The 12,760-nt window shown below is 44.7% G+C and overlaps 1 protein-coding gene across 1 annotated transcript in view; it reads left to right on the plus strand.

Annotated features, from left to right (window-relative positions):
• The window catches only part of LOC117463326 (ankyrin-2-like), an 80,466-nt gene that overhangs the window by 40,146 nt on the left and 27,560 nt on the right, over positions 1 to 12,760 (plus strand). The window contains 14 exon segments of the mRNA XM_034105512.2: positions 869 to 956; positions 1,437 to 1,540; positions 2,743 to 2,781; positions 5,269 to 5,493; positions 6,813 to 6,911; positions 8,131 to 8,285; positions 8,403 to 8,614; positions 9,139 to 9,343; positions 9,421 to 9,517; positions 9,611 to 9,839; positions 10,295 to 10,420; positions 10,508 to 10,630; positions 11,207 to 11,239; positions 11,500 to 11,521. Of these exon segments, the coding sequence (XP_033961403.1) occupies positions 869 to 956; positions 1,437 to 1,540; positions 2,743 to 2,781; positions 5,269 to 5,493; positions 6,813 to 6,911; positions 8,131 to 8,285; positions 8,403 to 8,614; positions 9,139 to 9,343; positions 9,421 to 9,517; positions 9,611 to 9,839; positions 10,295 to 10,420; positions 10,508 to 10,630; positions 11,207 to 11,239; positions 11,500 to 11,521 (1,757 nt within the window).

Below are 12,760 nucleotides of genomic sequence, written 5' to 3' on the forward strand. Positions count from 1 at the left end.
TATCATGTCTCCTGGAGCTGAGCCAGAGTGTTGCATTTTAGTTTCATAAGCGAGTCAGAGTGAAATGATAAAAGGGACAGATCATTAAACAACCTTTGTTCAGGGCTGTGTACGAGAGCCATGTGTGAAGTGCCTACCAACCCACACACACAGTACGCTTACTCAAAATAAGCCATTATATATACCAATCCCCCACACCCCTCAACCCCCTTCATCTGAAGTGTCTGCACTAACAGCTTGAATGATCCTGATATTCGCTTGTTGGCAGCGTTGGTCTGCACCTCTTCTGAAGCATGGCATGTTGTGCAGTCATGGGCCCCACAGGTTGAATACTAACTAATGACAACCCCAGTTTGTTTGTGTGTAAACTAGTTCAGTCATCCGGTGAAATCTAGTTTTGGCTCTAGACTTCAGGAGACCCAGTGCCTGCCTAGCAGCATTCCCATTAGACTGCGTTGTCATAGCTGCTGGTTTACAGAACCAGTGTCAAACCGTACAGTAGCGTCTGCAGAGTCGTAGCTGTGCATCTGTTAGACTAGTAAGATGTCCTACGTGTGAGAGACAATGCTAGTTCAGAAGCTGTTCATCTTTTATGTTGGCAATGTTTGTGATTGTGTTAGCAGTGTGTGGGTTTAGGGGGACCAATGTGTACATCATTGTACCATCAACATGTACACACGTTACACACCATGCATGTGTGATGAGTGCGTTCACGAAAGCCACGAGTAGGTGTGCCTCCTCGTGGCTTTCGTGTGCTTCAGCCTGTTCCCAAAGATGTTGATACTTCTTTCTTTGAACATTCGTCCTGTTGTGGAATTAAATGAAAGTGCATCTTTTCCCCACATGGCCGTGATCTGCTGTGCTCCAGCTCTGACAGGTCCTTCACGCCCACACACCACAGCTACTACTCCCCTAAGCATGACGGCCTGATGGACGAGGTGCTGAGCTGCCACCAGGTAAGGCGTGCGGGCAGCGGGGTCACGAGCACCTCAGACCCATCATAGTGATTGGCACAGGTGTTACATGGTGTTAAGGAATGGACTGGACATGTGCCTGTGCACTCCATAGTGCACTTGGATGTACTTACTTGAATCCTTCTAGTTCTACTCTACTACATGTATCCGTCTGTGCTAGATAACGGTCAATCTAAAGATTAGAGTTTGACTGAGCCCTTGAGGTGTAAATGAACAACATGAAAGGACACTTTGATTCACCACCGCTATGGAGACGTTAAAGAGGCTTCCTAAACCGCAAACAAGTCCGGTTTCCTTGGTAACCCGAGATATGCTATCGCATGAAATATGCAGAATCAGTTCATATTGATATATTCAAAACGAGCTTGTATGTGTCTCATAAGAGGTTAGGTGCTTGGGGATCTGTCTTGGCAGATGAGTAGCGCTATATCAATTCAATGTATTATTATTATTTTATTCCAGGTTTCGACACTAGCTAGGACGAATGAGAGCGACTCGTATCGTCTGAGCTGGGGCACAGAGAACCTGGACAACGTGGCTCTGTCGTCCAGCCCCGTGCACTCTGGGTAGGTACAGTGTGTCAGACTGTGGACGTGCACTTTGAGTGGACATGTTGGACACTGGACTTCAGTTCAGAATATGCATTAACAATCTCATCAAGGTCCTGACGGCTGCTAATGTGTCTGACGTGCTTACTTACATGTAACCATAGCACTTCCCACTCGGCAGCTGTTTCAGGGATGAAGAAATGAACCATACCTCTCTTGTTCACTTTGCTTTGAAGAATAATGATAAAGTAATCAGCACTGTGAGCCTCAAAATACATTATTTTTGGTTTTCTTCCAATTGAAATGTTCTTTTCAAAACCTGTGGCTTATCTAAAGAAAGAAATGTGATTGTATGTGATTGTCTTTGCTCGAAAAGTGTGGATGCAGTAACACATTGTACGGGGTCGTGCTAAAAACAAGCTTTCAAAGGTTCATCTCGGAGCACCAGGAATGTTTCTTCCTGATCTGGATTAAAAAACAAGAGCGGAAGTATTTCAGTATTTCTGCTCTTTCTGAGTCTGAGTCTGACGTGAGGAGATGATATCAGTCTGAGTCTGAGATGAGGAGATGATATCAGTCTGAGTCTGACGTGAGGAGATGATATCAGTCTGAGTCTGAGATGAGGAGATGATATCAGTCTGAGTCTGAGATGAGGAGATGATATCAGTCTGAGTCTGAGATGAGGAGATGATATCAGTCTGAGTCTGAGATGAGGAGATGATATCAGTCTGAGTCTGACGTGAGGAGATGATATCAGTCTGAGTCTGACGTGAGGAGATGATATCAGTCTGAGTCTGAGATGAGGAGATGATATCAGTCTGAGTCTGAGATGAGGAGATGATATCAGTCTGAGTCTGACGTGAGGAGATGATATCAGTCTGAGTCTGACGTGAGGAGATGATATCAGTCTGAGTCTGACGTGAGGAGATGATATCAGTCTGAGTCTGACGTGAGGAGATGATATCAGTCTGAGTCTGAGATGAGATGATATCAGTCTGAGTCTGACGTGAGGAGATGATATCAGTCTGAGTCTGACGTGAGGAGATGATATCAGTCTGAGTCTGACGTGAGGAGATGATATCAGTCTGAGTCTGACGTGAGGAGATGATATCAGTCTGAGTCTGAAATGCTCTGTGTCTCTCTTCCTTCTCCCTGTCTGCGCCGTTCCCTCTGAGTCTGACTTTTCATTCCCCTCTCTCTGATGTGGTTGTTGCTTTTAGCCGTTCCTCCCCGTGCCATGAACATGGAGACCACTGCAGGTGATCTTCTGCACCTTGGTTACATATGTCTCCACCTCGTCTTCATCGTTCTCTTCCTCCCCTCACAGTGTGCTCTCCAGTGGAGAGGTGTTTGTGTCCCTGTCCTCAACACACATTGCCTCATAGACTTTGTGTCCGTCCACAATATGTCAAACCATTTGAATCTGACATAACATCTATTTTCACATTCCGAGTGAATATCTCTACACGGACATGTCATGTTACAAAAACAGTTTAACAAACAAAACAATAAATGGTGGATAGCTGGACAAAAGAAGGCAGTGGAAGTTAAGGACATGTTTGTGGATGTCATACAATGTCTTGTTGATTGTGCATCTCCACTAACTTCCCCAGAGCTGAGACACATGTTGGCATGGGATAACTACTCTTATATAAAGTCATTGTTATATGATATACCATACAGGAACATGTAACCTCTGTGAAGCTGAAACTGGACTGTCACAACGTTTTAAACGAGACCACCCATCAGCGATGCAGAGGAGACACATCCCTTTAGCAGTGCACTGGTTGTGTTTCTGTTGTATGTCCATGTGTGCGTGTTACAAACTGTGTGCTTTACTGAGAGGTACAGCAAAGTGCACATTGTAACTGAGTAATGATAAATAGTACACATCACTCACTCATGTCCCGCCCTTTGGGACGTGTGCCCCATGTGTATGTGCCGCTGTGCATGAGGAGTGGGGTCAAAGAGGCTTAAGCTATGCAGTCAAAAGATGTATAGGGATGCATCGTGATCATAACGGCCATTCAGTGTTGAGAAAATAGACACCAAAAATACGGCTTTGTATATGTATAGTTTGTTTATCATTATATATTGTTATTTTAATCCAACAAATGTTGAATTTTAAATGTTTTGAAAAAAAAATCTTTAGTACATTTTTGTGAAATGGACATTTCTAGCAACTTTAGCTGTGAGTTCTGAGCCCTGTAGCTGTGAGTTCTGAGCCCAGTAGCTGTGAGTTCTGAGCCCTGTAGCTGTGAGTTCTGAGCCCTGTAGCTGTGAGTTCTGAGCCCAGTAGCTGTGAGTTCTGAGCCCAGTAGCTGTGAGTTCTGAGCCCTGTAGCTGTGAGTTCTGAGCCCTGTAGCTGTGAGTTCTGAGCCCAGTAGCTGTGAGTTCTGAGCCCAGTAGCTGTGAGTTCTGAGCCCTGTAGCTGTGAGTTCTGAGCCCTGTAGCTGTGAGTTCTGAGCCCAGTAGCTGTGAGTTCTGAGCCCAGTAGCTGTGAGTTCTGAGCCCTGTAGCTGTGAGTTCTGAGCCCAGTAGCTGTGAGTTCTGAGCCCAGTAGCTGTGAGTTCTGAGCCCAGTAGCTGTGAGTTCTGAGCCCTGTAGCTGTGAGTTCTGAGCCCAGTAGCTGTGAGTTCTGAGCCCTGTAGCTGTGAGTTCTGAGCCCAGTAGCTGTGAGTTCTGAGCCCAGTAGCTGTGAGTTCTGAGCCCAGTAGCTGTGAGTTCTGAGCCCAGTAGCTGTGAGTTCTGAGCCCTGTAGCTGTGAGTTCTGAGCCCAGTAGCTGTGAGTTCTGAGCCCTGTAGCTGTGAGTTCTGAGCCCAGTAGCTGTGAGTTCTGAGCCCTGTAGCTGTGAGTTCTGAGCCCTGTAGCTGTGAGTTCTGAGCCCAGTAGCTGTGAGTTCTGAGCCCAGTAGCTGTGAGTTCTGAGCCCAGTAGCTGTGAGTTCTGAGCCCAGTAGCTGTGAGTTCTGAGCCCAGTAGCTGTGAGTTCTGAGCCCTGTAGCTGTGAGTTCTGAGCCCAGTAGCTGTGAGTTCTGAGCCCTGTAGCTGTGAGTTCTGAGCCCTGTAGCTGTGAGTTCTGAGCCCAGTAGCTGTGAGTTCTGAGCCCAGTAGCTGTGAGTTCTGAGCCCAGTAGCTGTGAGTTCTGAGCCCAGTAGCTGTGAGTTCTGAGCCCAGTAGCTGTGAGTTCTGAGCCCAGTAGCTGTGAGTTCTGAGCCCAGTAGCTGTGAGTTCTGAGCCCAGTAGCTGTGAGTTCTGAGCCCTGTAGCTGTGAGTTCTGAGCCCTGTAGCTGTGAGTTCTGAGCCCAGTAGCTGTGAGTTCTGAGCCCAGTAGCTGTGAGTTCTGAGCCCAGTAGCTGTGAGTTCTGAGCCCTATTTAAATAGCATTGGCCAAACCATGCTTGAAAGCAAGTGTTCTGATAAAGACCGTGTCACTTGGTTCAAAGCTTCAGCACGAGGAAGTAAACGAGTGTTTCATCAGCTGTTGATTTTAAAAACAGAACCTTTACACCTTTGTATTTTAAAAGTCATCCAACTTTCCAACAAATCATCTGCATTAAGTGTTTATCATTCTTTCATAGTATCCACTTCAGGCAGAACATAGAAGCGTTTTTCTTTTGAGATATTGCTGGAAAAGACCGTAGGCTAACAATCTACGACTTACCGTTGGTGTCTATATTCTCGTCACTTAAAGGGATCTTTGCGGACTGTCTTTAACTTGTGTCCATATCTCCCGTTACGCCTCAGCTTCCTGGTCAGCTTCATGGTGGACGCCAGGGGCGGAGCCATGCGCGGTTGCCGGCACAACGGCCTCCGCATCATCATCCCGCCCAGGAAGTGCAGCGCGCCCACGCGGGTGACCTGTCGGCTGGTCAAGAGGCACCGCCTGGCCACCATGCCCCCCATGGTGGAGGGCGACGGCCTGGCCAGCAGGATCATCGAGGTGGGGCCCTCTGGAGCCCAGTTCCTCGGGTAAGACCTCAGGGAGGATGATGGAGAGAATAATACATGAGATTAGACGTAGAGAATCATGAGGGAAGGAAAGGAGAGGTAGAATGAAACATTTTCACTTGGTAAACATTTTAATGCAGGTTTTACACGTGTTTGATTTAATACATGTTCTTAAATATGCATGTGTAGACTAAGAGGGAATATAATTGGTCAGAGTGGAATCAGAAGTATTCAGGAAGAAGCGGTCAGACCTGTGTTACACTGTCTGCACGTGCAGGCGATTGACTCAGTTCTGATTCCCTCTCATACGGACCACACAACCTGCTGCCTTTCCTTTCAGATTCTTTTAGCCTCTGCCTCTGCTTTACTAAAACTGTTCCTGTCTGGCCTTCTCCCCGCTCCAGGGAGATGTTATCTTTGCTCTTCAGCATGCCCTGTTTGATTTCAGCTGCAGTAACTCTATTTAACCTTCTCCCTTAACGCTTGCTCCAAAGGCCTTTCTCAATAACCCACCTCAAGGACACAGATCCATCATTGGTTTGACATGTGGCCTCAAGGTCTGGCAATGTTTGTAATATTGTAGTATAAAATGTAAATGATCAATTTAGGTTAGAAATTCTTTCAGTTTCAAAAACTGCAAAATCGCTTTATGGCTTTTAACAAGTTACTGTCGTGCAATAACATTTGTATTCTAATTTAAATCGACATAAAAACAGCTTTTACTACTATACACAATACTTATTTGAATAATTATTGAAAATACACACATATATAGTCATTCAGTTATTATAAATAATCCTACCCATCATGTGCTTTAGTGTCAAATAATTTGTGATGAAAATAAAACATTATGAAACAATTGTACGATTGAAAGAATTGCATTGTTGATAAATAATCCATATATTATCAGCAAAAAATATTTGGGAATAAAAAGTGAAAACTGACAGTAAAGTAATAATAAGGCAATTAGCTAACAAAAAGTATTTGGAATTATTTAACGTTTTAACATAATGTAGCCTATAATAATAATATTACACTTTATTTATATAGCACCGTTCATGCTTGACGGAGCCCAAAGTGCTTTACAGAGTATGACAAAATATCACAATAACAAATAAGAAACATAATTAAAATATGTATAAACAATAAAACATAAACAAAAATATGTTATAGTGTGTATGTATTTTTGTCATGATGTATTTTGGACTCAAAAGAGAAAAGTGACCAAAGTGTGAATCACCGTGTTGAAGTCCCAGAGGGTTTCTTGTGTTGGATCCAAACCCAAACGTTGTGTGCTCTTTCTTCCTCACTGCTGCGTATGGACGTTTGCTCGATCACAGTAAACTGCACCTCCCAAATGCCCCCCCGCCTCTAAATGAGGGAGAGAGTTTGGTTAGCAGAATCCTCCAGCTCGGCCCACCTGGGACCAAATTCCTCGGGTAGGGTGGACAGATTGGTTTTTCATATGAAACAATCCATGTCAGTGCTTTATGTCACAAACCCTTCCATTGGAGTTCTCTTGTTGCCTGTAGGTCATTGTGTTGTTGTCTCACCCGTGTCTCGCACCCCTCTCCATCTGTGCTTATCACCCTGACATCACTTTACTCTTCTGCTTAGCCCTTTGCATTTTCAGTTTTGTCTTGCTTCCTTTTCCTTTGTGTTCTTACTCGTGTTCTTATTTCATTGTGAAGTGTAAATGGTTGTTTGGCCTAAGAGTAGCTGGTGAACCAAAGAGTCATGCAGCCATGCATGCTCCTTATATTAACCGAGCAGGAACATCATCTTCAAAGCCAAATACAAGGTGAACACATATTAGAGCTTTGTTATTTCTTCAGCCAAATGAAGTTAAGTTGAAGGACATCACATGACATGCGTTTTAGACAGTGACACATCTCCTGCCACTAAACAACAACTAAAGTGTGAAGCTGCAGAATGTTAGCGATGTCAACAAAGTCATCAGATATTAGAAGCTACTTTCAGGTCAAAGAACCCTCAAAATGCCACGTACAAATATCATCAGTGGAGCTTTCTAGCTGTGTGTCCCATGTTCAATGTACACGTAGCATGCCTCCTCTTATACACGTGTTGTAGCTAGCTTGTTGTGATGTAGCATATCAGGTAAGTATATCAACACTGTAACATTACATATAGTGTACCTACAAGACATTTTATTATAAGAAGGGTAACTGTAAACATGTTGACACATATACAGTACAATAAGATAGTTAGCAACCAAGATAAGCTGTGGTGAAAGTCTGGAAAGTTGTCCAGATGCTAACCAGCCGAGCAGCGTTTGCTTTATCAATCAGGTAGATACCGTCATACACCTAGGACCACGTTGACCTGAGACCTGTGATGGAAATCCAAGCTTAAGATGCCAGACCTATTTTATATCCACACTTTGTAAGACTATATTTACATCAATAAATGATGCGTGTAGTACTGAAGGAAGTATAAACAACACCGACGAATCACCAAAGACATATAAGAAAATGTACTGTTGACACAAATAGACACGAAAGACTAATATACATCTTATGGCAATCCTACCACACACACACACACACACACACACACACACACACACACACACACACACACACACACACACACACACACACACTTGTAAGTGCTCACACTGCCGGGCCGCCCCTCCAGGCCTGTGATCGTGGAGATCCCCCACTTCGCTGCGCTGCGGGGGACCGAGAGGGAGCTGGTGATTCTGAGGAGTGAGACAGGAGAGAGCTGGAAGGAGCATCACTGTGAACACACCCAAGAGGAACTCAACCAAATACTCAACGGCATGGACGAGGGTCAGTCTCCGAGGGGGTGCCAGTAGCCCACACCACGACTCTGGGGATTTAAAAGGTTATCCCATATCACCACGTCATTGTTCCTGACACATGTCCCTCTCTGCCACCCTCCTCCAGAGCTCGACACGCCGGAGGAACTGGAGAAGAAGCGCCTTTGCCGAATCATCACTAGAGATTTCCCACAATACTTTGCAGTGGTTTCACGTATAAAGCAAGATAGCAACCTGATTGGTCCTGAAGGAGGCGTCCTCAGCAGCACTGTTGTGCCACAAGTACAGGCAGTGTTTCCTGAGGGGGCCCTCACCAAGAGGATCAGGGTTGGACTGCAGGTAATCAAGGAAAGCGGTGGCGTAGTCACTCCTTCACACACTCCTACAGATTCCCTGAGGAAAAGGGGAGTGGCTAATCAATGTTTGTTTAATGTACTGATTATTATTTGGGGTTACAAATATAGACATGTTATGTTGAAAGTGTTCCTTTGTAAACTTCAGTAGCTCGGTCACCGTGCTACCCCTCTGTGTCTGCGTGTTTAAGCTTATCGTTTGTTGACAGCTGGCTATATTAAATATCCCTCTGTCTGGCGCCCAAATGAAATGCATTCGTTCAGGGATACAAATATTTCTGTTTGTCAAGATGGAGAAGGAACTATTTCCTGCTAAAAGAAATGTACTTTCAGGTAAATCACTACATGGACATCGATGCCAATGCCTGAACACGTGATCACATGGCTGTGTTAGTGCAGCCTTCTTTAAGGGGCTCATCCTCAGCGCCTGGCCTGATCTTAGCAACCACCCGGTGTCGGATGTATTTGCAACACAAAGCAAGCTGCTGATTGCTCTTGTCCCCCTCCCAGGCCCAGCCAGTCAATGTGGATGTAGTGAAGAAGATCCTGGGAAACAAAGCCACCTTCAGCCCCATCGTCACCCTGGAGCCTCGTAGGAGAAAGTTCCATAAACCCATCACCATGACGATCCCTGTTCCCAAGAACAACTCTGACATGGTTCTCAATGGCTTTGGAGGGGACACGCCCACCCTACGGCTGCTCTGCAGTATCACAGGTGGGTGAACACATGCAGATACGCACACACACTGCACACGCTCACATTCTAACGTGTCTGTCTGTGTCCGTGTGCAGGCGGAACGACGCCTGCTCAATGGGAGGACATAACAGGAACTACTCCGCTGACATTCATCAATGACTGTGTCTCCTTCACCACCAACGTGTCGGCAAGGTAGCAGGAGAGGATATCTGTTGTCTCAGTGATGTAGACTGACTCTGATGCTGACCTAACTGCTGTGTTTCCCAATCCCCCTCTGCTCTCCAGGTTCTGGCTGATCGACTGTCGGCAGGTGCAGGAATCTGTTCATTTCTCCACTCAGGTGTACCGAGAGATCATCTGTGTGCCGTACATGGCCAAGTTTGTCATCTTTGCAAAGACGCATGATCCCATTGAAGCCCGACTGCGGTGCTTCTGCATGACAGATGACAAGATTGACAAAACTCTGGAGCAGCAGGAGAACTTCATCGAGGTGGCACGCAGCCGAGATGTTGAGGTGAGAAGGATGTTCCGCTGACCGCAGAGGGTTGGACGTGTCGCTCACTTTGCATGTTGGACACGCTACAGGTGTGCGATCGCGCCCCTCAGAGCTGAGTGCAGCAAACTGAAACACTCTGTTGATATGAAATCATGGATAACCCTCTCAAGACACGGTTGGATCACCATAAAGGATGCTCCCTAGTCTGCAGGGTGGGTTATTTGCAGACAAAGATGGGCCAGTTTAAGTCACAAGAACACTAAGGACATTTCTCAAATATGTTTGCTTAATCCTAAAAAAGGTGAAATGCTCCAATATATAAAAGGGTCTGTTTCCCTTTGAAGGTTATGTACGAAGGTCAAGGCTTCTGATAATAGTTAGCACGTGGTTAAAACAAAACGGAAGTGATTCTCTTGCCGGATGTATGTTGTTATTTAGTCCTCGTTCTAAATGTGTGTTGTTGTGTTCGACAGGTCCTGGAAGGCAAACCGATCTATGCAGACTGCTTTGGAAACCTTCTCCCACTCACCAAAAGTGGCCAGCACCATCTCTTTAGCTTCTATGCCTTTAAGGAGAACAGACTAGCACTCTTTATCAAAGTAAGCACTTAACTTAACTTGAAACAAAGACACCGCTCACTGTGATTGTAAAAGCAGTGACTAACGCTGGTGCTCTGGGCTCGGCAGATCAGAGACAACACTCAGGAGCCCTGTGGACGCCTGGCCTTTATGAAAGAGCCCAGGAACTACAGGGCGCTCACCCAGAATGCCATATGCCACCTCAACATCACCCTCCCACCCTACTGCAAGGTGAGTCTGGTGTTGACTCAACCAAAGGTGCTTAAGGCTGCAGATTTCATATTTGATGACAACATTGTTTATATAAAGTGTTATTAGTGAGCAGGGCCAGACTGCAATCTGACCCTTTTTCTCCTTGACACTGTAATATATGCTGATCTTGCACTTGTGAATTATTACACCATCGGAACAAATTATGCAAAATATGATCTTATTTAATTGTATGTTTTATACATATCAAGACTGACGTCCCAAGTAGTAAACGTGCTAACTCTATCCAGGGTTAAAGGTTGGTGTCCTTTGATCAGATGTCTTTATCTTAAGTCCCAGGGTTCACTTACCAGTCACGCTCCATGCTGAAGCGCACTTCTCACACATGATAATCTGATTGGAGCTAACGAGGTTACTTGTTTGACATCTTGAATATGTGTGTCATGCAGCTTTTAAGAGCACTCTGGCTCGCCTTGACCTCGCACCAGCCGGTTGTCTTCATCGCTATGTTAACCACACACCTTGTCTTTTTCTCCTTTAATATTGCTGTCTCTATCTGTGCGTCTTTCTGCTGCTCGCTGCTTCTTGCTCCCAAAGGATTCCGATTCAGATCAAGAGCCAGAGGAAGAGGTAAAGCAGCCGCTGCTCCCCTCCTCTTCTACTAACTACCTGCTGACCTACCCTGTCCACTGTCTTGTCATCTAGTATAGAAGTACATTTTGGATATATGTTGTTAAGTGCAGTAGTGACTCGTCAGTAGCATAGCTGAGTGTTGCTGTTATGTCTATCACGTGTTCTTGTCCTGAAGTAGCAGTCATAATGGTAGTAGTACTTTTAAAATAGTTGCCACATAAAACTAACTGTGATCTGTTTTCCATGTTGTTTTTCAGACCAGCAGAACGCTTGAGAAATGTAAGACATATTTAACATTTTATGTTCCTCTATAACTACCACTCAAATGTTTGCTATCTATAATAATACTGCATGTCCTTATTAATGACACTACTATGACAGTAAAGCTGATACTGTATTGATGATCAGTCACATGTAGTTTAGCATGTGTTCAGAGCACACCCCCAGCAGAGCCCTTAGATTACTCATACCCATTTACTTCTTTTCAAAGCCTTTGAAGCTTCATGCGTGTGTTGTCCTGTCGCACAAACCTCCCATGTCGACGTCATGTTTGTCTTAAGGCTTAACTTCAGTTTTTACATTCCTTTTTTCACGATGTCACACCTGCCTTTTTGTTTTTGATTGAACTCATTCCCCTTCACCATTTGAGATTGGATATTTGAAGGACGAGTTAAACTCTGCCGTCTAAGTATGTACATGACATTTAAACGCATTCATTCTGTGGTGATGTTTATCTGTGTGCTGACTCATGCGTCACGAGGCCATTTGTGTCTAAAGAAACAGCTGCAGTGGGGTTGTTGTTGTTGTTACATCAGGCATTACAAGAGCCAGAACACAGAACAATCAACTTTCTATGGTACAGTATAGAATCAGACCTCTCCCAACAATTACAAAATACGTTTGGTATGTATATTTATCTAAATTGTACTCTTAATTTTGTCATTTTAAAATGCCATTAAAATACAGTTTTAATGGCATTTGACGTAGACTCTGCACGGAGTGGACCAATGAGACCAATAGTTGTATCCACCGCTGCTTGGGGGAAGTCTGACTTCCAATCTGTTGCAGTTTGTCACCATTAGCAGCAAGAAGGGAATAAGACAAACTTGTACAACATGGAGGAGGAGATGCGATGTCACTGGACTTCAGCTGCTGATGCGGCGTCCCCCATAATGTCTTTGTCCCACTGCAGCCTGCATATGTCCCAGCGGTGGACTGGCACTTCTGGCTATGCAAATTCCAAACATTAGTTGCTCACGCAGCTCGGAAACTCCATGCTAGTGAGATTAGGGGCCGGAATAATAGCATTGCTCCAGTTGTAGTCCTGTAGTGTAACCTCCCGACCCACCCTGAATCCTTTCCTACCATTGTTTATCTAGGAATGAGAAAATGACTCAAACAGAAACATGAAAGAATAATACTCTGAAAAGCATTTCATAAAAAATCATTAGAGATATATATATTATTCATAAAACGTACTGAATATACATGGATGATAATGTTCATGTATATGTTTTC

The sequence above is a fragment of the Pseudochaenichthys georgianus genome, chromosome 18 (assembly GCF_902827115.2).
Source record: "Pseudochaenichthys georgianus chromosome 18, fPseGeo1.2, whole genome shotgun sequence".
Taxonomy (NCBI): Eukaryota; Metazoa; Chordata; class Actinopteri; order Perciformes; family Channichthyidae; genus Pseudochaenichthys; species Pseudochaenichthys georgianus.